At 44.4% G+C, this 25,800-nt stretch overlaps 2 protein-coding genes across 3 annotated transcripts in view; one reads left to right on the top strand and one right to left on the bottom strand.

Moving 5' to 3' along the window:
* Positions 1-25,800, top strand: part of acp2 (acid phosphatase 2, lysosomal) — a 90,381-nt gene that overhangs the window by 61,844 nt on the left and 2,737 nt on the right. The window contains exons 1-9 of one of the 2 annotated variants that reach the window (XM_030409721.1): positions 19,112-19,285; positions 22,537-22,632; positions 23,260-23,346; positions 23,593-23,653; positions 23,747-23,838; positions 23,986-24,084; positions 24,262-24,351; positions 24,940-25,023; positions 25,472-25,520. In XM_030409721.1, the coding sequence (XP_030265581.1) occupies positions 19,196-19,285; positions 22,537-22,632; positions 23,260-23,346; positions 23,593-23,653; positions 23,747-23,838; positions 23,986-24,084; positions 24,262-24,351; positions 24,940-25,023; positions 25,472-25,520 (748 nt within the window). In that variant the 5' untranslated portion in view covers positions 19,112-19,195. Of the gene's footprint in view, positions 1-19,111; positions 19,286-22,536; positions 22,633-23,259; positions 23,347-23,592; positions 23,654-23,746; positions 23,839-23,985; positions 24,085-24,261; positions 24,352-24,939; positions 25,024-25,471; positions 25,521-25,800 lie in introns of those variants that run through there. The other variant, XM_030409722.1, reaches the window with a different exon arrangement.
* On the bottom strand, positions 303-13,555 carry LOC115576980 (insulin receptor substrate 2-like). The gene is made up of 3 exons (XM_030409718.1): positions 10,620-13,555; positions 9,788-10,287; positions 303-3,422 (listed from the first exon to the last, which is right to left on the bottom strand). Exons 1-3 carry the CDS (start codon positions 13,289-13,291, stop codon positions 3,418-3,420), a joined length of 3,177 nt encoding a protein of 1,058 aa, XP_030265578.1. The 5' UTR covers positions 13,292-13,555; the 3' UTR covers positions 303-3,417.

The following is a 25,800-nucleotide window of genomic DNA, read 5'->3' on the forward strand; positions in this document are numbered from 1 at the left end:
TCATGTTATTAAATCTTGAGGAGAAAACATAATTAAAGACACTCTATGTAACTCACAGGGGCCATAAAGACATTTACAAGTCAACAAAAGTTGTATAGTTGCTTTAAAGCATTTCAAAAGAAGAAATGCATTGACTTTATTTAAGCTATTTATTACTGAGTTATTTAATTTATTCAACATGTTAACAACTTGTGGACTAAAATCAGAAGGAAAGAAGGGAAATTATTCTTTTTTTGTGTATATTTAAGTCAGGCAGCACAACATATTTCATGTGGAAATAAAAAAAAATGAAGGCAAAGTTGTACCTCTTTAAATAAATTCATTTATTTCTGTAGGTTGCTATCCATAATCAATACAGACGAAAGCAATACTCGACTACCAGAATTTATAAATCATCATAATCATCTCTTGTGAGCATCACAATAAACAGTATATTGAACTATGTACAATGGAAGACGACACATTCAGACTGAGTCAATCCAAGATCAATCTGTAAAAGAAGAGTCCGTCCATGGACACAGAAATGGGGGGGTAAAGCGCTTTGAGACACGTTGAGAACGAAGCTCCCGGTGACAAAAACAAAACACTTGGCAGAAAGAGAAATGTACAAGGAGCAAAACAGCGTCTGCTCGCCACGAAAAGAAAAAAAACAAAAATCATTAATGCAATGTTACATTTGGTTCCACGGTTGTAAACTAGATTGTATTCATGTCACTATTGCATATGCCATTAGGTAAAGTGTGTCAACAAGGCAAAGAGATCTCTATAATAAAATAGACAGATTTTTTTTTTTCATATAGTCACAGAGACTGTGAGGGAGAAAAGCATACAATACACTGTACAACCCCAAAGCAAAAACCCCATCCCCTTTTTAAAAATCGGTAGCCAAAGTCTTTACACAGGAATATCATCGCAACATAGGTAAAATCTAAGTACTCTGTTTTTTCAATAGATTTTCTTAGTTAAACTCTTTCTATGTACATAATATACACATCCAAGACTCTGAAGATAAATAGATACCACCACTCGGTGTGGTACAGCTCCAATATCATCCGACTCTGTCAAAACCATTTCCCACGTTATGTTTCTGTGGTGTCCCCACCAGCTCAGTGATACATTCAGACATGGTTAAAAGTTTTACAATCTACTGTACACTAAAGGGGTTGTGAGCCAGTTGGAGTCGGCACAGTGGATGACACAAAAAAAAACGCACAGTCAAGGATGTCAGATGGTGTCAAGGAACCATCTGGCAGCCATTTTGGAGGTTCAAAGCTCTTGAGGGAAGCGGCAGAGTTTCACGTTTGCTGTAGGCTTGTGTTTGACTGGAGATGATCATTTCTGTACGGATATAGTTTCCTCACATTAAAACAAAACTGTATAACTTTTTTTAAGATTAAAAGTCTGACTAGCTCACAGCTCTGCTAAAAGCCTCGGTATGACCAGCAGTTTATGGTAGCTAATGTTAGCTGACGTTAAAACTTAAGATAGCTGTTGCTTTGAAACTGACATTACTGGGTCAGCTGGCCAACTTTTAAAAGCTCTTATCAACTTATACGAGAATTATACTAGCATGTTAGCATCCTGGAATTGCTATTTTTAGCTAATGTAAGATAGATATTGGGATGTAACTAGGCAACTTGTGTCCTTGTCGACTTACAGAAATGTTATGCTAGCATGAAATTTCTTTTTTTGCTATTTTGAGCCAACATCAGTCAGGAGCTAATGCTAGCAAATGTTTGTTCCAGACTTTTGATAAATATTACTGTGTAACTGACAAACTGAGTCAGTTTATTTACTATAAAAATATATTATCATTTCATACAAGTGTTATGCTAGCATGTTAGCATCCTGAAAATGCTAAATTTGATAATGTTGGCTAATGTCAGCCAGGAGCTGATGATGGTTAACGTTAGCGAACATTACATACTACTGCACAGTACTCTACTACACTGACTTCTGCTAGTATTACACAATGTTTTAACATTTAGCATTATCCCATAATTGCCATTACCATATACATTACATAATTCTCTTCTGCCATGCTGTCTGCAGTACAGTTATATTTTCCAGACAGCTGGTTCTCCAGTGAACCTCCATGATGGTGCCAGATGTGGCTGTTGGCCTTTTTTTCCCTCTAATATCTCTGTGTTGCAGAGCCCTCCTCCCCTCTGTGCTTGTCCAGCACAGCTGAGACCGGCGAGCCTTTCCTCCCCCCAATCACCTCAAGCCCTCACCCATCTCAACTGTGCCCAAACCCTTTGACATTTTTCACTGGCTCCACCCCTCCATTGTCACCTCAACTAGACAGTTGTACCGTCAAATGATATCACAGCAGGAGCGGCCTGCATCGAGTTTAACAGCAGGCTGTAGGTTTGAAGGTAGGAGTGTGTGAGGTTTTCAGGCTCAAGTGACTAAGGAACGGTGGGAGGTACAGTGCATTCAGATGCCTGGTGTTGTGGGGGTCTGAGCTGAGTTATAAAGACATGCATAACTCTTAAAGACATTTAGAAATATATTTCTTTAAGTCCAGCGCTTTTTAAATTGGACAGAAAATAAACTAGGTTAGAATAAATAAGAAATTAGTAATTAAGAAAATACTTTAATATCAATACGATAAATCAAGATCTCAAGCAGCCCCACTGTACTGTACATTTCTGAAATAATATTTGTAATGATAATCTAGGCTTTTTACTTTCCACAACAGAATAACAATATAGAGATGTAGGTCCAAACAGACGTACCGAAATAGAATATTTATCTCTCATTTCATAGAAAACATAAGGACAGTATACACATTAAGGCATTGGGTCGGTCTTATCAGACATTCATCTTTCAAAAATAAATAAAATATCTAATCTAAATATAGTTATATACTCAGTGTACCTTGGTGTCCTTGCTCCCTGGGCCGTTTTTAAAGTAGGTTTCATTGTTCGCTGACATACCGGTTGGTCGTACTCAGAAACACACACTCGCGCAAACACACACAGGCAGTCGTAAAACTACCCCTCAAGTAAATAAATAGTATCTGGGTACCATTAAGAGTTTTTGTTTATCGTCTGACTATCTTTGCTTCCATGCTTGCGCCAAAAACATTTGGGTCAGAGGAGAAATGGCCTCTGAAAGCGCAGGGGAACGTGAGGCACCACGTACACAACACACACATCCACCCGTAGACGCAAGTGCACACACACACACACACACACACACCTGTCCCGCCTTCAGCAAATTCACGACATGCATAGATGGTGACCTGCTTGTTTCCTAAGTGTGTGTATGCGTTTGTGTGCGAGTTGTCGCTGAGGGTCCAGACAGTCTTTTAGGGCCACGGTGCCCAGTGGAAGGGCAGAGTTTTTTTTTTTTTGTGTTTTCGAGCAGCAGGTCGATGAAGACGCCAAGTAGCAGGAGTCGAGGAGTCCTTCAGTCTGAAAGAGACGACAGGAGAGAAAAGAGGAAGTTAGTCATCTTATATTCCTTATCATAGGATATAAGCATTTGTTTTGCACAACAAACAGGCTGTGCACAAAAACACTATCCTGCAGTGCTACCAGTGGTCAAAAAATTATTATTTCAGAATAATATTTCTCAACATCCATGGATAATAAACATTTTAAAACATACCTTAACCTTACTTTCTTTATTTAACAAACATTATTCAAACTCTAAAAGCTTGTTTGTTGTGCGGCTGCAGGGAATTAAAACAAAAACCCCGGTGTTTCCCACACATACACTTTACTTGGACGGGCCGCCCAGGTATATAATATAATACATAATTATTACATTAACAAAAACTGCAGCACGTGTAGAAAGAATTCTTGCATATGAGAGGAAACCGGTGTATGGACGGATACTCAAGAGCTCTTTTCATAACAGATAATTAGTTTCATCCGTCGGATTGTAAAAAAGTGGGTAAACCCCAGTTTGTAGTCTCAGTATTTCCCCACAAACACAAGCGGTGCCAGCAATTCAGACATTTCAGACAGCAGACAGGAGAGCTCTTATGCTGTGTGCAGCGTGAACTCATTTACAGACTCAGATTAGGGTTGTGCTTTTGTGCCACAATAACAAGGAGACACTGTGAAAAACAGCTTGAGTAACAAGAACAGTGAGTTCTGGACAGGCACGTTAAATAGGGGGGATTTGGGATGTGTGAACTTGATTGTTTTATGTGTGTTATTTGTGTTTAATGACGATTATTTTGCATGGATTTGGGTAAGTTTTCTGCACAAAGAGGGTTTATTCATCCAGCCGCTTTGCTCCACCTGGACCCAAACCCCATCCTGATTTTCTATCACGTCGTGGCTGGATGGTGTGTGTCATTTCTTAACACACCAGCTGTTTTGCCCGGGGAGCGCTTGAAGGACGGTGGGGGTAGGCTGGGAGTCGGAGGATGGTCGGCAGCGGTCGTAATTACATAATCTGGGATGTAGAGTGATGGGGGGCGGGGGTCTCCTGTCGCGCTGCCTTGTTGCTATGGACACACTGAGCAGAGGAGGACCAGTTGGTGGTACAGTAGCTGATGCACCTACAGAGAGATGCGGTTGCATGTATATTGCAACAGATATTGGATGATTCTGAGGTGTTTTTAAAGCCAGCGTGTGTGCAGGAGGGGCTGCAGGTGACAGGAGGGAAGGATTTACATGCAGTAAGCGTGGCGTTCAGGAGGAGGGAGGGGCACCGGGTCAACTGGAAGCTTCCAGGAGGAGCAGGGGTGACAGCTTTACGGCTGAGGAGAGAGCTGCACGGCTAAATGTGCAGGGACGCTAACATCCTCGCTGCAATCATGTGTCATGAAACCACACAATGATTACATGGCGGCGTTTTCGGGACGAGAGACTTCTATCAGTGAAGAGCTGATGAAACTCTTGAAAAAGAAGCCGGTTTACATGAAAAAAAAAAATGGGTTGGTTCTCCAAGCTTTTGAAGCAGTCACCCAAAGCAATTTTTATTTTAGCGAGATAAAAAGAGAAGGATGAAGGGTGCGCTCAAGGGACAGGAATTCTAAAATAATTCCACGCATCTTATATAATGTACAATGTCAATGCTTAATTTCGCCACACCTTGCATTACGTATTCCCCCAGCTGCTGCTCGCGGAGTAGCCACTGGCTCTCGCTCATCTACCCCTGGCCGTCTAATCTCGCCTGCAGAGGCTGTAATCTCATCTGGAGCCGTGGCTGGCTAAATGTGGGGAACGCTGGCCACGCAGTTATCTAGCAGCTAGCGCTTCTGTCTGGAACATCCCGGCCTACTTTAGCCCCCCTCCTCCTCGTGCCATGACACACACACACACACACACACACACACACACACACACACACACACACACACACAGCCTGGAAACTCTGACACAAGAGCCTGCGGTGTTACGTGTGCATGTTTGTTCTCTATATATCAAGTAACACGGCAATTCTGGATTTCCTGTCGCGCCTATTTGCGCCGCTTTGTTGTGTTTGCAAGATCTTGGCTTCGATGCAGGTCCGATGCGGATGTAAATAAACAATTTAACAGCTTTGTGCGTGTGTGTGTGTGAGTGCGCGCGCACTTGTTTGAGCCGGCAGCAGCAATGGATCGGACAATCAGGCTGATTGGTAAAACCAGGTGTCACCTTTGCGAGCAATTCCACAAATGGCGGAGCAGAATGGGGCGCGCAGGAAATCAAAATAGAGCCACATGGGCGCCACAGAGCGACAGTGTTGGCCAAAATTCCAGTAGTGGAAAAAACGGTGTCAATGCAGCCTTTATGCAAATGTCTCAGCGAGGGAGAGCAGCAGAGAGCCAACACAAGAAACAACGAGGTATAATCTATTCATCTGCTAGCTCTTAACGTCTCAGTAATGTTGCCTTATTTTAACACATTTTTGATGCCCAAATGGGTAAAACTTCGCTTTCTTGAATTTGCATGACAGGAAAATTGTGTTTATTCTTCTCAAGCTATCCCGCGATGCATTTATGAACCCCGTTCACTCATCCTGCGACCCATATGAGCCTAACATAAGAGAAAAACAAGCTGGAACAAGAGAATATTTGGCAGGAATGATTCACTGATGATCAGAATAGCTGTATCAAAAATGCCTCAAAGCCTTTAAATGGTTTAGGATGTGAAAACAAACTCCCTTTTTACTCTCCGTGTGCCAACGTACACCTTGTTATGACATCCGAACTGACTGAGCATGCTTGGAGCGAGTTAGGGATGCATGGCTGTGCATCACGACCTCTTTCGCTCGCTGCACTAACATCGCAACAGCACACATCACGGGAAAAAGGAGATATACGTAACATCTACCCGACACATCCTCCCCGCCATGACATCATCCTCGGTGCTAGTGACCGGATGACGTTAAGCGGAAGCGGGATTTGAGTCGATGGGCACGAATGCTTCTAATCTGGCCGATGAATTACACACACACACACGATGCTGATGGTCATACTCTGCAGCCCGTGGGTGCGGCAGATGGTGGGCTGTCATTAGCGGGGGGATAGTGAGTAGGTAATGACTTGAGAGAGGGAGACATAGTGGTATGTATATGTTTACATTCTAAGGGAAATGGGTGTAATAATGTGGTTCGCATGTGTGTGTGAAGATGAGTCAGAGTGGCAGGTGTTTAACCCCCCATGCCTCCCCCCTTAACACACACACACACACACACACACTCTCACACATTTACCCTCCGGAGAACGGCCATCTGCCACTAGCACTCAGGAGGGACTCGGGGTGTCACAGCAGGGCTCCTCCTGTCTTGGAGGCCCCTCATGATTTATATAACCCTCCTTCTATCCTTTACTGTCAACCGAATATGATAAAAAAAAATTAAATAATAAAGAAGCTGTACTGTAGTAACAATCACCTCACAGTGCCACGAGGGAGCAGGAGTTGGTTGTCACCGAAGGTATTAGTCAGACGTGGAGGTGGAAACAGAGACGGCTGACTTGGCTAATCTGGGTCTGGTACAGAACATCCACCTGGCTGAGCCTCGGCTAGCCAGGGGCCACGAGATGAGGCGGGCAGCTCAGGTTAGGGCAGAGGTAAACGCCACCTCCGAGTCACAGGGGTTGGCCCGCCGACCAAACAAGATGTAAACAAAAACCCTGACCCCTATGCCAGGCGTCTCTAAAAAAAAAAAAAACCAGCGGATCCAGCTGTCAAAAGCTTATGACTTCAGGGTTTTGTTGACTTGAAGCGGTGCAGTCACGTTTCTCAACAAGGGGGCTGTCACATGCGCCTGGGGGGCAAACGCTAAATTCCAAGGGTGAGTCAGGGCTGATTGGTTTTAGCCCGAGAGCCTGCAGGTCGTCGTTCCAGCCAGACTGCATCTCGCTGAGAGGGTAAACTAATCAAGACGCAGGGAGGCGGTTGTCTGAAATGAAAAGCTGCAGACTTTTGGGTCAGGGTGGCACATGGTCAGAGGGCCCGGCGTGGCGTCCTGATAAAAAAAATCAAAGCTCTTCGCTTGTGGGGCCCGGCGCCAAACACCCCCCCCCCATAGCGCACTCTGACCTCCTTCACCCCGCTTTGGACTGAGTGTTCAGTAAACAAGCCATCGGGTCTGCCATCCTGGGTCCCGCGCTCCCAGAATGCACCTTGGCTGAAGAGCAGGGGGGCCCCACCAATGATTTTGTTTGTTGCTTTTAAAAATCTCAAGCCCCTCCCCTCCTCTATCGACTGAGCATACAAGGCCGTGCTCCATCTCCCCCTCTCTGCTTGTCTTACTTCTGCTAAGTGAACAGCCTAATGAGGCAGAAGGGCAGCGGAGTGCACGTGCCATCCTGCCCCATTATGCACGCATTCATTCGCTCTCCCACAAACAGGCAGGCAGCGCTGGAAAAACAAAACAGGCCACTCTCTCTCTGCACATCTCCTCCTGCCAAGTGTTCACGGATGCAGGCTACGCCACTGGAAAAAAAAAAAAAAAAAAAAAGGAAAAAAACATCCCTGAGAGAGAAAAAACACCCCCGACTGTTCTGCATGCGTACGTGCTAGAGTCCACATGTATGTGCTTGAGTCGTTTTTTTCCTCGCCCCCCTCCCTCTCCCCAAGCCGGTTACATTCAACTGGCTTTATTAGCGCCATAAAAATATTTGTACTCCATCGAAAACATGAGTAGAGGACACGTGCGAAACCAGCACGCCTCGGATGAAAAACAAACGTACATGCGAGCGCACGATGCGGGGAGTCATTTAGCTGCAAATCGGGACGCAGCAGAGCATCATTAACTCAGATCGGCTGAAAAAAACGAGTCACACGGCCGCTTAAATTAAAGGCTTCTGGGAAAATAATTGATTTTCGATACGCGCCGTCGGTACATTCCTCGTTGTTGACGAGAACGTCGCCTCCTCTGCGAAGAGCTTTTATGGCATTTCTCAGTCCTGTGTGCTAAAAATGAAACATGATATAACCTCTCTCAACACAGGGGCCTTGTGGTGAAATAAAAGCCACTTTCTATTCAAACGGCCCCGAGCCGGGGACAAAAACAGGCCCCCTCTCACAGCAACTTTTCAAACCGGCTCAGCCAGGAATGCGGACCGTGACATCCAGTTACCTGATGGCCGCATAGCAACTCGCCCACTTTGTTGTTTTCCCCCCCCCTCGCTGCTGCCTGCAAGGACACAAACACATGTCCACTTGTGCTGGGGCCTCACATGTCAAGCGCGCAACCCCTCCTCCCCACCTCCACCTCCTCCCACCCATCTACGCGCATGTGAGTGTGTCCAATAAAGGGCGCGGGGACAGAAAGTCAAACTTGGCTTTGATGTCAACAATCTGCCGTCCCCCCCCCCCCCGCGCTTTGTTTACACCGTCTGCTGTCCCACGCCGTGGCTTTATTTGCACATCGGGATATTCTGGGACACGGTATTGATCAGGGGATGGTGGGAAGAAGGGGTCTATAGAGGTCACATTGATGTACAACACATCCTAAAGCCTACCCAACTGAAAAACAACAACAACAGCCGGAAGTGCCCGTGGCTCAGTGTGACATTACAGCTAACAGGAAGCCTTACCTATCAGCTTTGGAGCATTCCTTTGGCCATACAAGCCATAGTAAACATATCTTAGAGCCTGAAGCAGAAGTATGTAATACATCTGGCCTAACAATCTGCTGTACACATGTGCCTGATGTTTTATAATAAAGCTCTAGCCTCTCATTTCTCCTTTCTGTGCAAACAGCTTCCATTCATAATAAGCGTTGGTGGAATCCCGATATTCTATTCATGTATTTTTAGTATCTGCAGCCCACAACAGTAGCAGCGAGGCAGCGTCCTGCTCAGTCATGGTGCTTGTTTACTTCAGAGCTCGCAGCCTGGTCACGTTTCATAGCAGCCTCGCGCTGCGTTCACGTGTTGTGGGAAATGTTGTTATCACAAATCCCCAAAACAGCTAAAGCAGGGAGTGACTGAAGCTGAAATTGGAAGCCACTAATTTTGACACTCGAGTACAAAAACGGCACTCTTGCTTTTTTGCATGAGTTGCCACGAAAACGGCGTTCGCGTTACAGGATGTGTGAGTGCTGAGAAGAAGGAGCTCGAGAGGAGCACCTGAAGGCCACATCAGCACTACTCACTTGAGCAAGTTTGAATTTGAATTCAGAGGAAATGCAGCTTAACCTCTCATCCGTGTTTTTTTTCGCACAGTTTTAAAAGTGAAACCAAACTACTTTGGTATTTTATTTTGAAGGAGCTACCTTTCACCTTCTGTAAATACTTAATTATCTCAATAAAAACAAAAACACCTGAAGGGCTGAAAGTGTACAGACATTACTGAGCAGTAACACATTTGACATTAACCTCACTCACCTTTGGCAGTGGTTGCAGCCTCCTTGAATCCCAAACAGACATATGGTGAGCTGTGTAATCCATTGATACCCCCCTTGCAGCTGCTGGTGGGTTTGAAGCCAGCCAGGTCCTCGCATTTCTCCACGTCCCTGCTGTCCAGCAGGTTCAAGGCAATGTAGTTCAGTCCGTTGGGGTAGCCGACTGAGCTCTGCCGGTTCACGGGGCTGCCGTATTCCTCGTCAGAGCCCTCGCTGCTCCTGGACGAGATGTTTTCGACTGAGCTGTGCCTCTTCACCGTGTCCCCGCGGGCGAAGGAAGGGAACACCGGCGTCACCGTTGCAGTGGAGGAGAAAGTTTCAGAGCTGTGGCGCCGACGTCCTTGTGGGTTGGCCCGGATCACCTTGGCGGAGCAGTCAGGGTCCACTGTGGAGGAAGAGGCCGCCCCGAGAAGGAAGACCCCGATTGCTTCAGGGACTCCCGGATCCTCTAGAGAGAGCCTCCTCTCCCTGCTGATCTGGCTGCTACAGAGCAATATTCAAAACATGAGCGGTTTAGTCATTATTCTCACACTGATAAGCTACTAATAAAGGTTTAAAATCCAATCTAATGACTAAAATATTGCCGATATTTACGTGATGTTGAGTCACTGACAACTGAAAATTCATCTTGTAAAAGCAAATCAACCAAGGATAGAGACTCACAGCTGGATTCACATCAGTATTGATCATCGTTTATGTACAATGTTTGGGTTTTTTTTAAATGCTTTTCCTGTGGATCAATCATACATCCAGACTGCTGAAATAAATGATGATAAATGATAAATGTGACTCTCTCTATACACAAATACACATACCTTGCTGTGTTCTGCGGAACGAGCTGTGGGGGCGAGCTCGTCATCCCAAACGTCATCTCCGTGTAGTCATTTTTCACCTCATCACAGAGGCCCTGAGACCTATTCTCACTCTCCAGATGGTACACTCCATTCTCCTCCGAGCAGGGGCACATTGACATCTCTGGCAGTGTGTCCAAGCGCTCGGCGGGGGTGTTAGCCTCCTTGGGTGAGTGTGAGCCCAGCTCCAGGTTGATGTAGTCTGTCAGGGAAGACCTCCCTGGGCCCCCGCCGCTGGAGCCCAGTGATGAGGACTGGCTCTCTGTGGATACAGTGGAGGGCGGGGAGAATCTGGTGCTGCTAAAGTCAATGTTAATGTACTCTCCGGGGCTGCGGGGTTCTCCTGGAAGGGGGTGCTCATTCATGCTGGGCAGGGTCCTCAGGGTGTCTAGGGATAGCCTGTTAGGCCGGCCCAGCCTCCCTCTGTAGGGCAGGGTCTCCGCCCGGCTGTGTCTGACTGGGGAGGGTACAGAAGGGCTCAGGGGTGAGGTCTGAGCAGCACTGGGCTGCATCACTGAGTAATAGTCTGACTCCCCCGACCTCTGCCTCAAACTCTGAGGACTCATCAACACGTACTGGTTGCTTTCCTCATTCTTGGAGGCTTGAAGTTTAGCAGGGAGTGTGAGGGAGCCCGTTTGGTAAGCTGGCCTCATTGATGCTGGTTCAGCAGCCAGAAGGCCCAAGTAGTAATCAGGGGGGGTCTGGAGTGGAGGTGGGTTTCCGGGTGACATGTTCATGTATTCGCTGTGCCTGTCGGGGCTCTCCACGGACGATTTAGAGCCACACCACATCCTCATGTAGCCGTTGTCCTCCAGAGAGCTGCTGCAGGGGGAGTTGGTCTTGTAGCCGCCGTTTGCAGTCGCCTGAGGATGCACCCTAGGGTTTACAATCTGCTTCGGCGCCGAGACGCACATGGGGCTCATGGGGACATAGTTGTCTACCTTTCCTGACTGGGATGCCACACCTGGCGTCATTGGCATGTAGCCTTCTTCTGCAAGGTTACTACTGGAGCTCCTGGAGGAGCCGATTTCGATGTCTCCATAATCCTCAGGGTAGGACACTTTGGGCGAGGCGGAGTGAGAGTTCTGCCCGTGTGCCATCCTCATGAGCGTGTACTCGTCCAGGGAGGCCGAAGACAGCGGTGCCACCACCCTCTGTTGACGTGGCGTCGTGAGGGAGTGCGTCCGCTTCCTGTACGTCTTGTCAAGCGAGCCACAGGCGCCAGATCTGCTGCCCTCCATTATCATGTAGCCACAAAGGTCGCTGATGTCACGGGATGGAGGCGTGCTGGACAGAGAGTCCGGGGTATCGCTGCGGGTCAGGGGGAGAAATTTGGGGTCAACTGGGCTGCAGCTGTAATCGTCACACAGCATGAAGCCGGTGTCGCTGAGGGAGCCGGAGATTGAGGCGCTGCAGCTGAAAGGCCGTCTGGCTTTGTCAGGAGTGAAGGTACTCACCCCCCCTCTGGGAGACATGCTGATGGGGCTGGAGGCAGCAGGAGGGGAGTTGGACACCGGCATGGACCGGCTGTGATGCAGGTTTGAGGAGGACTCGAGCATTCTGCAGGTGCGCCCACTGCTGCTGAGGGTGTTGGACCTGCCAAAGTGATTCCCAGAATTTGGACTGGTTGGACTCCCGTTCACAGATATGGACATGGACACAGGCCGGGTAACGCTTCCGTCTCCCTCGCTGGCCGTCCTTATCCGACAGGAAGTGAACTTTCTCCCCGGGGACGTGGCCGCCATGCTATCTGTTCTGGATCGCCTCACCAGGCCCGTCTGACTTGGGGGGAGGTTGTTGAGGTTGCGTCTTGTGGGCACAGAGATGGGGTTTGTGCTGGCGGACTGGCTTTTGCTCCTCGGCCTGAACTCGGACAGCTCCTTCATGGCCTTCATGGCCTCCAGGATGGTCTCGTGGATGTTCTGCGCCACCACCGGGTCCTCTGCCTGCATCCAGAACTCTCCAGGTCCAGTCACCGCTGACCGGCCCACCTCTATGAAAAAGAAGCTGTCTGAGTGGCCACATCTCCGGATGTTCATGAGCTGTAAAGTGACAGCAGCCGTTTCTGAGTTCAGTTTGACGAAGCTGATGGTCCGGCTGGACAAACACAGCCTGTACACTCCGGTGAGGTTCTTGATCTGACCCAAGCCTTTGGATTTCAAGTTTACCTGCCATACCTCCTTATAGACAGCTGTGGCAGGAGCAATGAGTCCGTAGCTGGCCTCCTCAAAGCCCACTAAAGAGGAGGTGGAAGCAGGGCTGTCGTACACTTTCCCCTCGGCTATGAGATCAGTCAACACCGTGTACCAGCTCTCCTGCTCCTGCTCGTTGTCCGCAGCCACGGCGAAGTACTCGTCCTTGGTGTAGAGGGCGATGAGGTGCTTGTGTTTGGCGTCGGCGCGTTTGTTTACGCACAGACAGGAGTCCAAAGTTATGACCCGTTTCGCAGCGGACTTGTTCCTCCATTTCTTCTCGCTCTCGTAATACTCCAGCCGCGCCGGGCAGCGCTCGGTCGGCTCCCGCAGAACGAAGAAGCGCCTGTGTCCGTGTTTCTGCTTCCTCAGGTACCCGCTCTTCTTCACACCGCTCGTCCCATTAGATAACAGGTGTCCTCCCGTCGCCGGAGGACTTGCCATTTCTCTTCTTATTCAAAATCCAAATATAAGCAAACTCTTTTTTTTCTCACCAAGAGATAAAAAAAAACAAAGTCGCAGCAATAAGAAACTTTTTTTTTTTTTTTTTTAAATACCCGTTTTCTTTTCCCCGATCTAGTCCATAGCAGACACCGATGGTTGTGTCCGCCGCGGTCGAAGCAACAGTGCAGTGGGAGCAGACCAGGGACTCACTGATCTGATCCTGGAGAAAAACAACATGTGACGCCGCTGCTCTAAAAACAGAATAAAACACAGAGTCATAGGGGGGCGGGCCGTGCTGCAGGGGCCGTGCCTGTCCATCACACTGCTCCGACGCTGCCCATTGGCTCGTTAAATAATTCAAGGCAGGCGCGCCCCGCCCCCTTTGCTTTCCAAACAGCTCTCTCACGTAGAAGCAGAAATGATCTGTTATTCGTTTGTGTGAAGCGAAAGTATCCCATCAAAACACGCCCAACACTCGCTGTACATACCTGTTTAACTGCACTTTGATTCAAATTATTTCAGGTACATCAAATTTGTTCAGTATCTTCATATACAGTGTGACTGACAGGCCAGCAGAGACTGTTTTGGATTATTTAGGAATTGAACCTGTGCAACACAATGCTGGATTGTAACCATTCATTTGTCAGGCAGGCACACTGTAAACAGCCCTGATGTCCCACTTGTTATATAAGGACTGTTGTGGCCTATTTTTAAACCTGTGGGTATTTTCCTCTCAAAGTGGAACCCTGCGTTTCCTATTTCAGTCCTTCACCATTTTTATTTTTTCCCACTCAGCACTCCAGCAGCATGTGTCCACACTTTGTCATAATTGTGCTCATAGTCTGTTGAGGGGGACGTAGCTTTGATCGAATCTGTGATCTTGTGTTTGTGACCTTGTTTTAATTCAGTGACTTGAGGCCTCCTTTGTGCTCATGCTGCACATTGCTGCATGTTGTTGTTTTTTTTATTGTCTTTAAGTGACAAAATGTTCTTTTTGAATGAAAAACAGCCGTCTCATAGGGGGGATGACTAAAGCAAATGCGTCAGAGAGGCTTCGGCACAACAACAAGCTGCAGAAATGCTGCCATCATCTGGCTGCAGGTTCACTCTGTGCAGCCCTGCACGCTCAACTCTTCACACATGATTTAAGCGAATAACAACTATTTCCCTGTCAGAGACAAACAAGTACTTTTACTCAAGTAGTGTCCTAAAGTACCACTTTGAGGTATGAGTATTTCTGTTTCTGTTCCATACTTTAACTCCACAACGCTTTGGAAGCAGATATTGTACCTTTTTTCTCCACTACATTTATATGATGACTATGATTACTAGTTACTTTGCAGACTCCATGTTGGCATCAGAGCCATAACAGCACATTTACAAATTAAAGGAGCACTATGTCGTTTCAGTGAGGTAATAAATCAAACTCATTTTTTCCACAAGTGAATAAAAAAAGCTGTTCCCTACCCCTGACCCTCAGAAGAAAATAAGGTCCGAACACTGTTTAAATATGGAAAGGTGGCAGGGTCCGCCACATCAAACAAACAAAGTGAAAGAGTATGAAATTGTGTTGTCCTTTAAGATCAGTTTGTCTATTCCGTTTATTCAGTTATGAATAAACGTCCGTCCTGCCTGTATTAGCCTGTGAAGGGCCCGTCAGCAGCAGGAAGCTCGCAGACATCTGTTCATCAGATCATCTCGGTAATTATGTCGGTAATTCTCCGTGTGATCTTCATGACCACTGGTCGTGTCCGTGAGGGGCACCCCTGCACAAACACACCCTTGGATTGCTTGTTTTTTCGTAATCTCCACACAAGCAGATTAGACCCCTGTCAGTGAGGTGTCATTGTGGCTGAGACAAAAGAGGGGTATCCCGCTTTAACCCTTCCTTAATGAGCATATCTAGCCCCTAAAACAAACACATAGATACTCCAGATTAAGGGTAATCCCTGCCTTGTCTAATCACTATTGTTCTCATTACTGTTATTACTGTTATTGTTGATGCCAGTGTGTGTGTGTGTGTGATCCCGATGCCTATTTTTTCTGTTTTCGCACAAGTGTTCATTTTTCGGGGGTTAAGCTCGGAAGCAAGCATGTGTTTTCAGCATCAGCCGTCACCTTTAATCTGAGATATGAGCAAAAACATAAACACCTCTGGCAGGATTTAGTAACACATAGTATCCGGCCAAAGATATAAACACCCCGGGGCGAAAACAAAAAGGGAGATTATTGTTGACACTTAACTGGCAAAGACGCGCCAATAATTTGGCAACAACACCGAGGGAATATTGCTGATTGCTGAATATTGTTGTTTTGCTTCTCTCTGTTTTCATGGGATGTGTCGCACTGAGATGTTCCCACGGGGTTTACATCAAGGCTAATCTGGATGTTTTGTGCTCGAAACCAAGGGATCTTTTGTTTGTGCTCGTGTCCAGGTGCATTGATATGATTCCCCCTCTTCTTCTCCTAGTCTGCGGCCATTCTCTTTGTTCGGATTCGGTCGTAAAAACTCTACATTGAATTAGCTGTGTGTTCCCTTAATGCAAGCAGATTTCTACCTCAGCAGGATATTTTAGGATTCCTTTTCCGCTGCCGGTTAATTTTCAACTCCACGAAGCCGCAACGTTATACGATCCCAGCGTGAACAGGCCCGAGGACAGACGCATGTAGTCTTATTCCCAGAAAATCTCCCACTCCGTCGCTCTTCCAGATTAGATCCTCTGGAGCAGCTCCAGCCCGAGTCTCAGCTCTCTGGCTGGGGGAAAGATTTGTGACGGGCCCGTTTTGCAACACAGGAAACTCGAGCCCCACTCACCAGTTTTCTCTGGAGAGTTGACCCGTACGTTATTATGCTGTCAAACTATTGATTCTGAAGAATTAATGCATATATGTGGAACGTTTGTGTTTAATTTTGATACAACTTTAACCTATTAGAAAGAACATAAAGACTCAAAGCTGATACCAGTATTGGGAACGATACTGCCAAAAATACTGGATTTAGAATCGATAATAGAATGATAATATATAGGTTGTGTTTTTATCACTCTGGTATCAGATTGTCACTCATTATCTGCTGATACACAAAGTTTAGGTGTTGGAATCTGTATCCTGAGGGAACAAATTATATCGATACATCTTTTCCTATTAACAGGCCTACAAGAAATAATAGTAGTATTAGTGGTAGTTGTACAAATTTGGAGTGGGTGTAAGAGTAGGACTAAACGAAGCAGTATTAGTAGCCTTTGTGGTTGGCGTATTAGCAATAGCAGTACAGTAGCAGTAGACAAGTTGCTAAAAAGTTGTGGTTGAGTTTAGCCACTGCCTCATTTATGTGGAATAACACCATTTTATTATCAACACTGATTTTTTATTATTAAATGCATATAAGGAACAGGTGGAGAAGCTAGCCCTGGTTCAAAGCCCCTGTGCTAGCAGTCTGAACAACAACACCATGTCCCTGAGCGCCCAGTCTGAACCACTAGCTGCACAGCTAACTGAGCTAACTAGCTAAGGGTTAGCGGTATCTGGTGATACGCTGGCCATTATTTGTTTAGAATTCGACAGGTGGCGATGTCTGACATATTGCAACCTCATCGCAGGTTGCCACTAGACATTAAATGCGAAAATTACACTTGTATTTTGAGTACAAATCATTTGCCAAAAAGAAGACAAAAAACACAATGAACTCTTAACTGTTTTTTTTTTATTATTAAATGCATATAAGGAACAGGTGGAGAAGTGTAAGTAGGTTTGGTGTTTGCTGTGGCCAGCTGTGGTTAACTCACCAACTGGCTGCTCTTTTTGCGGCAGCGGTCTGGCAGATTGGGCTATGTTACGTGCTGTTTTGTCAAATTTTCACAGTCAGTCATTTTTGCAATTATATAAACAGATGTCATCACGTCAAATTAATGTCTAACTCTGGGTTTGAGTTGGAGTCAAACACAGTGGTGACACAGAAGCCCGGTGTCTCACTTTGAAATGAAAGTGGTAGCAAAGTAGCAGAAGAGGACGGTGCACCAAAACACTGAGGGAAGCCGTGTTCACAAAGGGCTTATTCACTCTCTTTGTTTGGAAACTATTGCGAAAAGTACGGCTAATACATAGTTGAATGCTGGTAATGAAAAAAAGGCCAGTGGATATCAGATTCCCACTGGGATCCAGGCTCAGTGCTTCTCGTTGCCAGATCCTCACACGACAAAGCTGCTTTTCGCCGTGTAAACACACACAGATCAGCATACCGGAGGGTCGTGCGACAAGGGCCGGCTCAGGACCAAAAGGGTTTCAGCGTTAAGAGCTCTGAAAGCCTTTTCAGACATCAAACGTTCCACAGATGCAACATGTAACACCTCCATGATTGAGGCTCGCGTAAAATAACTGTGATTATGAACAAGTGCTTAAAAGTTTCTGTAAGCCACACAAGGGTAAAAGGTCGCAGTGGTTATTATTACACTTAACCCCAGAGCCACATGTCCAAAGGATCACACGAGGATTGCGGCTTTAGTCAAATATGTGCAAAATACTATTGAAATTTACATTCAAGCTGCTGGAAATAATTATTTTAATTATAAAGTAATCTGTTCATTAAATTGATTTTTTTTCTATTATTAATTAGTAAATAATTTACTGTCTAAAATGTGAGATTAAAGCATGCAAGTACCCAGACGTGCCCTTTTCAAATCCAGCACATTAATTTTATTTTTAGGTATAGGTTATTAAATGGCAAAAGTCCCAGCAAACATCTTTGTGCCCACAGGTACAGATACAAGCAAGTCATTCTAATCAGTGACACACTAAAGGTTGCACAGCAGTTTCATTGTATGCTGGATGTCTGACAGGTAAGGAGATACTTGATTGTAGCCAAGACAACACTGACCTCTAGTGTCAGACCTCTAGAGAAAACTCTTAGCCTCAAAGCTACTGGTCTGACCATTCTGATCTCTGTGTTCTGGTGTGGTGTTTACAGAATCCTATTTCTGCCACCAAATCAAAAAAAGAATCAAAGAAAAGTTAGACATCAATAAAAGAGAAATAACCATGTGAATGTGAATCAAAATTATATATTTTGTACCTACTTACAGTGTATGATATATAGATATATAGAAAACACTAAATGTGATTTTCTGCTTTTATCGAACAGAGTGAGATTCTGATAATCATGAAAATCTTGACTTTGAATGTCCAATTTGTATTAGGTGAATCAAAATGTTGATGAAAGCTCTCAACTGGAGGCAACTCATGCTGTAATAATTTTGACGCCCCATATTTAATTAATATTTGATCTATGAGTGACCTATTTCACATCTTAGTTCAAACAAAACATAATTATAATGTCTTGTTTGCTTGTAATAAATTAGAATAGCTTTAAAGGTCAGTGCCAGCCATTGGCTCGTCTGTAGCCATGACACCTTTCTCGTAAAAATCAAGGAAGAGACCAAAGTAGTTTTAGCGATTAAAAATACAAAATATAAAATAAAACGTCGCAGCCCGTGAGTGGGTCGAAAACAGCTCTGCACAGTAACAGAAGTCTTCAGGACTATTTTCAAGCATGCACACCTATTCCGTCACTTCCGTTTCCCTTTACCTTATAAAGTTGACTGGAAATACGCAGAGTGTTGTTTCAAAATAAGTGCTGAACCACTTGTCCCTTTTTCAAGTAAAACGATGAAAATGGGGGTTCGAGAATGAAGTGTATGATTAAATAAAAAATTATGTGATAGATACATAGCCCCTCTAACGCTTTATCTCCCCTCAGTCTTTTATTTTTATATTAAAACTACACGAACTTCCGAGCTACTTCCGGTTGGCTGACTTGACGCAGCACAGCCAGGCTACGTAAGGAACCCAGTCCGCTCTAGGGTTAGCAAACAGAGCAGGGGTTAGCAGTCCTGCTGCAGAGACGGAAACATGGGGTCTGTTGCGGTGCTCTTTCTTTTGACGGTGGGCTGTGTTTGTGGAAAGGCTGCGGCAGAAAGACAACTTGCATATGTGACAGTGGTGAGTATTATTACTAACAAGTGTAACGCTACGGCAGCTGTGTAGAACTCTATATAGCGAATTTCCGCCAAGCGTGGAGAGACGCGCACGGATTTGCATTCAGCATTTAGGAGGTTTTGTCTAATGTTTGCTCATTTGTAAACACGTGTATATACTAGAAAACGGATTAAGTCTAACTGATTTTAGATGGGTCTTCTGGTGAATTCGGCATGTTAATAATCCACCTAGACGAAATTGCTTTAAAAGAAGCACTTTGTTTTTGTTTGGTTCACGTCCCTTGCATTGCATTAGGGAACTAGCTTGTTCACCCATCGCAAAAGTGGGCATTTTGTTTAAAAAATAATTGTCACATTTGAACAATAACGAATATTTTTGAATTGGAAAACGCTTAAAAAGTAAGGTGTGCTTAGAAAGGATAGACGTGAGAGACAAAATGACCAGAGACACAACAGGAACTCTGGTGGCAAGTGTAATAAATGAGCTGGGTCTTGTGAACTCTCATGGTAAGGTTATTCGAGGCGAGCGAGAAGTCAGTACGACATCACAAACTTTAGTGTCTCGCTGTCAGCTTGAACAGATGATCCAAATAATTGTAATGTGCTATAGCTGTTGTTATGTTTGTGCATGGTGGCAAACTAATTCTGTCAGGTTACTTGTCGGCTGGACTGACAGTATAAACACCAAACAGCACTTGGAGAACACTTAAAACTCTCCTCAGGGGCATCTGTGGTCAGATTGACGGTGATGATTTGGATTATAGCCTCTGTTTGGATGTTTCCCTGCGTTCAAGCACACGTTAGACATATGACAACAAAGCACATGCTCAAGTATTTGCAGGTAAAGCTGCTCTGTCCTGGACCTGCTCACCAGAAATGCCAGAAGTTATTGTCACTGGATAGTAACAATAATTACATGACTGCAAGAGCATTCATCTATGCATTGTGCAGGTGGGACACACGCAAGTAAAAGGGAAACTGTAGTTGGAAGATCTCGCGGGAAATTACAATATACCGATATTGATTATGATGTATAAAATATTCAGTAGTAATATATTGTTAATGTGTATGATAATATTGTGTAAATAAAACATTGACTCTAAAATCATTACAGCTTCTTGTCATAGTAGGAGGCAGTTATGCTCCTTAAAGGGGCAATATGTATCAGTCTTTGTTGAAAAAGTTCAGAATGTAACAAAAATGATCAACCAAAATAGCGGTTTTGACATTATTGTCACCATGGAATGTGTTGCAGAGGTATCTACTGAGGTCGGCATGCTAACCCAGCTAGCCCTGGTTCAAAGCTCCTGTGCTAGCAGTCTGAACAACAACACCACGTCCCTGAGCGCCCAGTCTGAACCACTAGCTGCACAGCTAACTGAGCTAACTAGCTAAGGGTTAGCGGTATCTGGTGATATGCTGGCCATTATTTGTTTAGAATTCGACAGGTGGCGATGTCTGACATATTGCACCTTCATCGCCGGTTGCCACTAGACATTAAATGCTAAAATTACACATGTATTTTGAGTACAAATCATTATCATCAGAAGACAAAAAACACAGTGAACTCTTAACTGTTCTCTGGCTAGTCTTGAGTTTAGTGGTAGTGTTTCCCACCCTTCCGCCCCTTCTCCATGGCATCTGTCATGGGTGTGAGAATTGAAATAGCACTAGACACACTGATTTCCCTTGTTAAAGCACCTTCCTCAAGCATCTTGCATGAGTTAAAACACGATGCTGTGAGCTTGTAACAAGGATTTTCCTCGCATTAAAGTTTGTTGGCTGTCATTTCTGCTACTACTGAAGGAGCTTAGTGTTACATGTTCACTCATTCTTAGAAACGTCTGCCTAGATAGCCATTAAAGGATCATGGAGCGGATAAGATTAGGAGTTTTAAAGGGATAATCCACCCTTTAAATGGAGTTTACACACTTTTTCAGCTATCTAGGACGGATCAGTCATATGTGCGCTTCACAACAGAAAACAAACACTTCCCTTTTAGTGTCCCGAAGTTGAATCTTGAAACTGTTGAACTACTTGAAAAACCAGTTTATGTGGGATTACAAAGCCTTATTGACCGGGAACAGACAGTTCTTTAAACCGAAACCAACAATAGGTTTGACATCAGTAGTAATTTGTTTATCAAAGGAGCAGGAATCTTTTCATCAACATAGATACACTGGGGCATTTTCATAACTCCAACTCTATCATAAACACCCTTAGTCATTGTTCTGGACTTCCTCTTTTTTTTTTTTTTGCACCTGCTTATATTGCATTTTTTTAATCATTGTAAGCCTTTTTGTGTTTGCAGTCCTCGGTTGACATGTTTCAGCCGCCCATGACGGACGTTACAGTATCTGACAAACTGTTACTATCAGCTGACTGGAATTCACAACAGCCTGCGCTGACACAGATAAAACTAAGAAGAAGGTTTTGGCTCCATTCTGCTTCAGAAGAGCTGCAGCGTGTTTAGAATGTTATATGAACTGTATGAAAGGTGAAAACAAAACAAAAAAAGAAAAGAGTTTTTTGAGGTAATAAAAAGACAAAGATATCAAATTTTAAGTACAAAGGGTAAGAGGGAGGCTTGTAAAAACCTAAGTCAAACACAAGTCACATGATGAAAGTGAATGTTGAATTTGCTGACATACAAGAAATGAGCTGGCAGTGGCTTCTAACCTGCTACAAAAGAGAGAAACACTTTGGTTAATACAGTGCGTCTGCAGTTCTGTTTGATTAATTTTAATTTCTAATATTGACAATTTGAGTCTTTAATGATTTCTCTTTATTCCAGAGAAATTCAAGATCAGAAGGCAATGTTTATAAGCATGTAACAGTCCAAAACTTTCAATATTAAGAAAGTTTGAATAAACAGGGAACACCACTCGCCACTAAAGCTGCAATGACTAAAATCGGCATGTTTTGCTGCTGATTCTCACTTTGAAGCCTTCTGTCCCATTTTTGGAAATGTCTGGTTGAGTGTTTATCAGGCTTTCAGTATGTTTGTATGTATAGACAAACATATAGACGGTGATTCCACTACAGCCGATATACAGCAGTGGAAATCTTGTCAACACACGACAGTCTGTTCCTTTTTTAGTCTCTGTGCAGCAATGCTGGGATTTCAAGGTCATAGGGAAATACAAAATGATACTCTACAATCACATTTTCTCGTGCCATAGAGGAAGTTTTCTGCAGTAGCAAAGTAAAAGGGTAATGACGTCCTGCCATCTCTTCTCCCTCTCTTTTCTCTAGTTGTTTCGCCATGGCGACCGGTCGCCAGTCAAAGCCTATCCCACCGACCCGCACCAAGAGAGCGACTGGCCACAAGGCTTCGGACAGCTATCACAGGTATAATGACGATCTGTAATTGGAGTGATCGCAGCGTGTCAGAAGTTTGTGGATTTACTGTAGCAACAAGCGCATCACTTTATGCAGTATCTTGGGTTTTTTGATTTATATATTTTTTTATTTAAAAAGCTGAAAAACAGGATTTTTTTTTTGTCCTAAACTAAATTCAGGTCATATTACAAAATGTTCAGAGTTGCACTAAACTGATAAACTGCGGTGAAGGTCATTATGATGCCACGCACAGTTTATGTAATGCATCAAACGCCGTGTGTATTGAAGCTTTGTTCACTCCCATGCAATTAGGTCAGTGGTTTTTTATTAAATTTACCCATATCAGGCCATTTAGTATCAGTGTGCAGGGCAAACACATTTTTTCTTGAGCAAATCATTCTCTAGTTTATTGCATCTAAACCTGCAGTTGCTGTCGTCGTGCGCTGCTGCAATCCCAGCATCTCAACCCTAGTTTATAGCGTTTAATGACTAATTAATAACAAAAACTATCTTCGGGAAAAACGTATTTGACGTGTTTTGAGTTTTTAGGTTGGGATTTGAATGGTGAGGTGTCAGGAGACCCCTTCCTCTTGCATCAGGAGTGTAATACCTGTTTATGTTCGTGTGCGTTTTCAGGAGGGGATGAGGCAACACTTTGACCTGGGCCACTTTCTGAGGAATCGATACAAAGGATTCCTCAGTGAATCTTATGACAGACACGAGGTAGGTGCACTGGCCTCTTCAGCGTTCAGGTCACATGTCGCCGGGCAGACAGGCAATCATTCATATTAAACTTTAGGGGAAAGGGCCTCTTGCCACGTTGGTGTTATACAGGGTTACCACTGGTGCTGGAATTCCTGGAACATGATGCATGTAGTTTGAGATGTGCTTTCCGGGCTGTTATCAGCTCTTCTCTTCAAACTTTATAAACATATTTTCATCCCTCACTGATCGCTCCTTCGTCCACAGATCTCAGTTCGAAGTACAGATTACGATCGCACCCTGATGAGCGCTGAAGCCAACCTTGCAGGTCTGACCATCCTCTTCCCTCTACCAGTAATTATCTTTGTAGCACTTCCTCACATTAACACTTTGTGTTGTTTGGACTCCTGCTGTCGTCTAGGTCTGTACCCCCCCTCTGGTCAGCAGGTCTTCACTCCAAACTTGAAGTGGCAGCCGATACCTGTGCACACAGTGCCACAAAATGAAGAGAGGGTATGTAGCATGGACTTCAGGAATAATGGTGTGGAAAAAACTCCTTTTTTGGTGCCATGGAAAAAGAAAAAAAAGTGTCCTCGGCACACAAAATATAGTGATATTTAAAGAAATAAACGTCTAAACTTTGTGTGTCTCTTCTTTCAGCTTCTGTCGTTTCCTCTGAATGACTGCCCACGCTACAAACAGCTGATGAATGAAACTGAACACACGGAGGAATTCCTTAATGTTACCACAACATATGAGGTACAGTCTTTTTTTTTTTCTGGAGTATAAATTCAACAATTACACGCATAATAAACGGGCTGTGTTTTTAAAACCTTTTGTGTATTTTCTAGTATGAATATCTTAAAGTTATGTTGAAACGTTCAAACATTTTTGAGGGTGATACAGCTGTTGAGCGTCGCGCGTTTCTTCCCTCAGGACGTTATAGAGCTGGTGAGGAATAAAACGGGACTGAATAAAACCAACGTGGAGTCAGTCTGGAGCGTGTACGACACACTCTTCTGCGAGGTGAGAACACAATTGTCACAGTGACAGTGACAACATACTTGGGTGATGCAATGCTGCCAGAAACCTCAACAGAGTTATGTCATCTGAGAAGCGGGAAATGTTGAGTAACCTCTGGTTTTACTGGTGAACAAAGTCTTGGAGGTTACTTAGAGATATGGTATTGTGTTCAGTGAAATCCGGACATGTTGCATTTAACTACAGTGTCGTGATGAGAGTTTCATAAAACCTACCTAAATCGTATTGTTTATATGTTTTGTTTTTAATAGGGGAAGCATGTAAAACTGTAGGTAGGTTGATCAACATAGGGCATTAATGTCACGATACATTTTTCAAAATTTCAGGGATAAAATGCACATTATTATGAGTCAAATACACACGAAATAGTGCAAAGTATGAGATAATCAGGGACAGCTGGGTCACGCAGCCACAGAATATTCGACAACAATGTGAGAGATGGTTGCAGAGAGAGTGAAGGTGCAGGACTGCTGACGAAGTGCTATCAAGAAAAGAATTTCCTCATAGTCAACTGTGTTTTTTATGGTTTTCATAACTCCGACTGTGCGCGTCTGTGTGTCTCTGTGAACTCAGTCCCGTCACAACATGTCAGCTCCTGACTGGGTGACTCCCGAAGTCATGGAGAAGCTCCGAGTGCTCAAAGACTTTGGATTTCAGGTAAAAGTCGCAGCATTTTCTACAATTTGGGAGCTTTGGTGTCTCGTGGTGGACTAAAACTATTTAAAGGTGCATTATGTAAGAACTGGTCACCTCATGAATACAAACACCAAACAAATGGGGGGCAGCAAATCATCAGCGTAACCACTAACTGCACAGCTAATTGAGCTGACTAGCTAAGGGTAGCTACAGTTAGCAGCAGGTAGAAGGTCCGGACTGTCAGAAAGGTATTACCAGACAGGACGGGCCGGGGCTAGCTGGTTTACATGCTAACTTCAGTGTTATCTCTGCCAGACAAAACATAGACGGCAGTGACCTGTCAGAATTTCTACACATTCTTTTGATCATTTTAGTTATTTTTTTAAGCTAATTATCCTACATGTCGCACCTTTCAAAGAGTTATAAGTATTGGAATGTTATTAAACTGTTTGATGTCAAATTTTTCCAGGTCATATTTGGGGTCTACAATCAACAAGAAAAGAGCCGGCTGCAGGGAGGTATGTGCTCTCAGTTTTTTTTTAAATTGAACTCCTTTTACTGCAGGATGATGTACATAAATCAGCATTACAAAAAATATGTAGTTTTTTTTAGATAATAATAAGAAAAAAAGGCTGAATACTTTCCTTAAACAACTGGACTTTGTAGTTTTTAGCAAACATTACAACAGGAGGAAATGGTGTATTCGTTGGGGGCTATTTTCAGGGGTGGATGAACACATTTGGTGATCTAGGTGGTGTATTTCATTTAGTAAGATGTGTTTGAAGGATTTTGTCAAAA

The sequence above is a fragment of the Sparus aurata genome, chromosome 24 (genome assembly GCF_900880675.1).
Source record: "Sparus aurata chromosome 24, fSpaAur1.1, whole genome shotgun sequence".
Classification (NCBI taxonomy): Eukaryota; Metazoa; Chordata; class Actinopteri; order Spariformes; family Sparidae; genus Sparus; species Sparus aurata.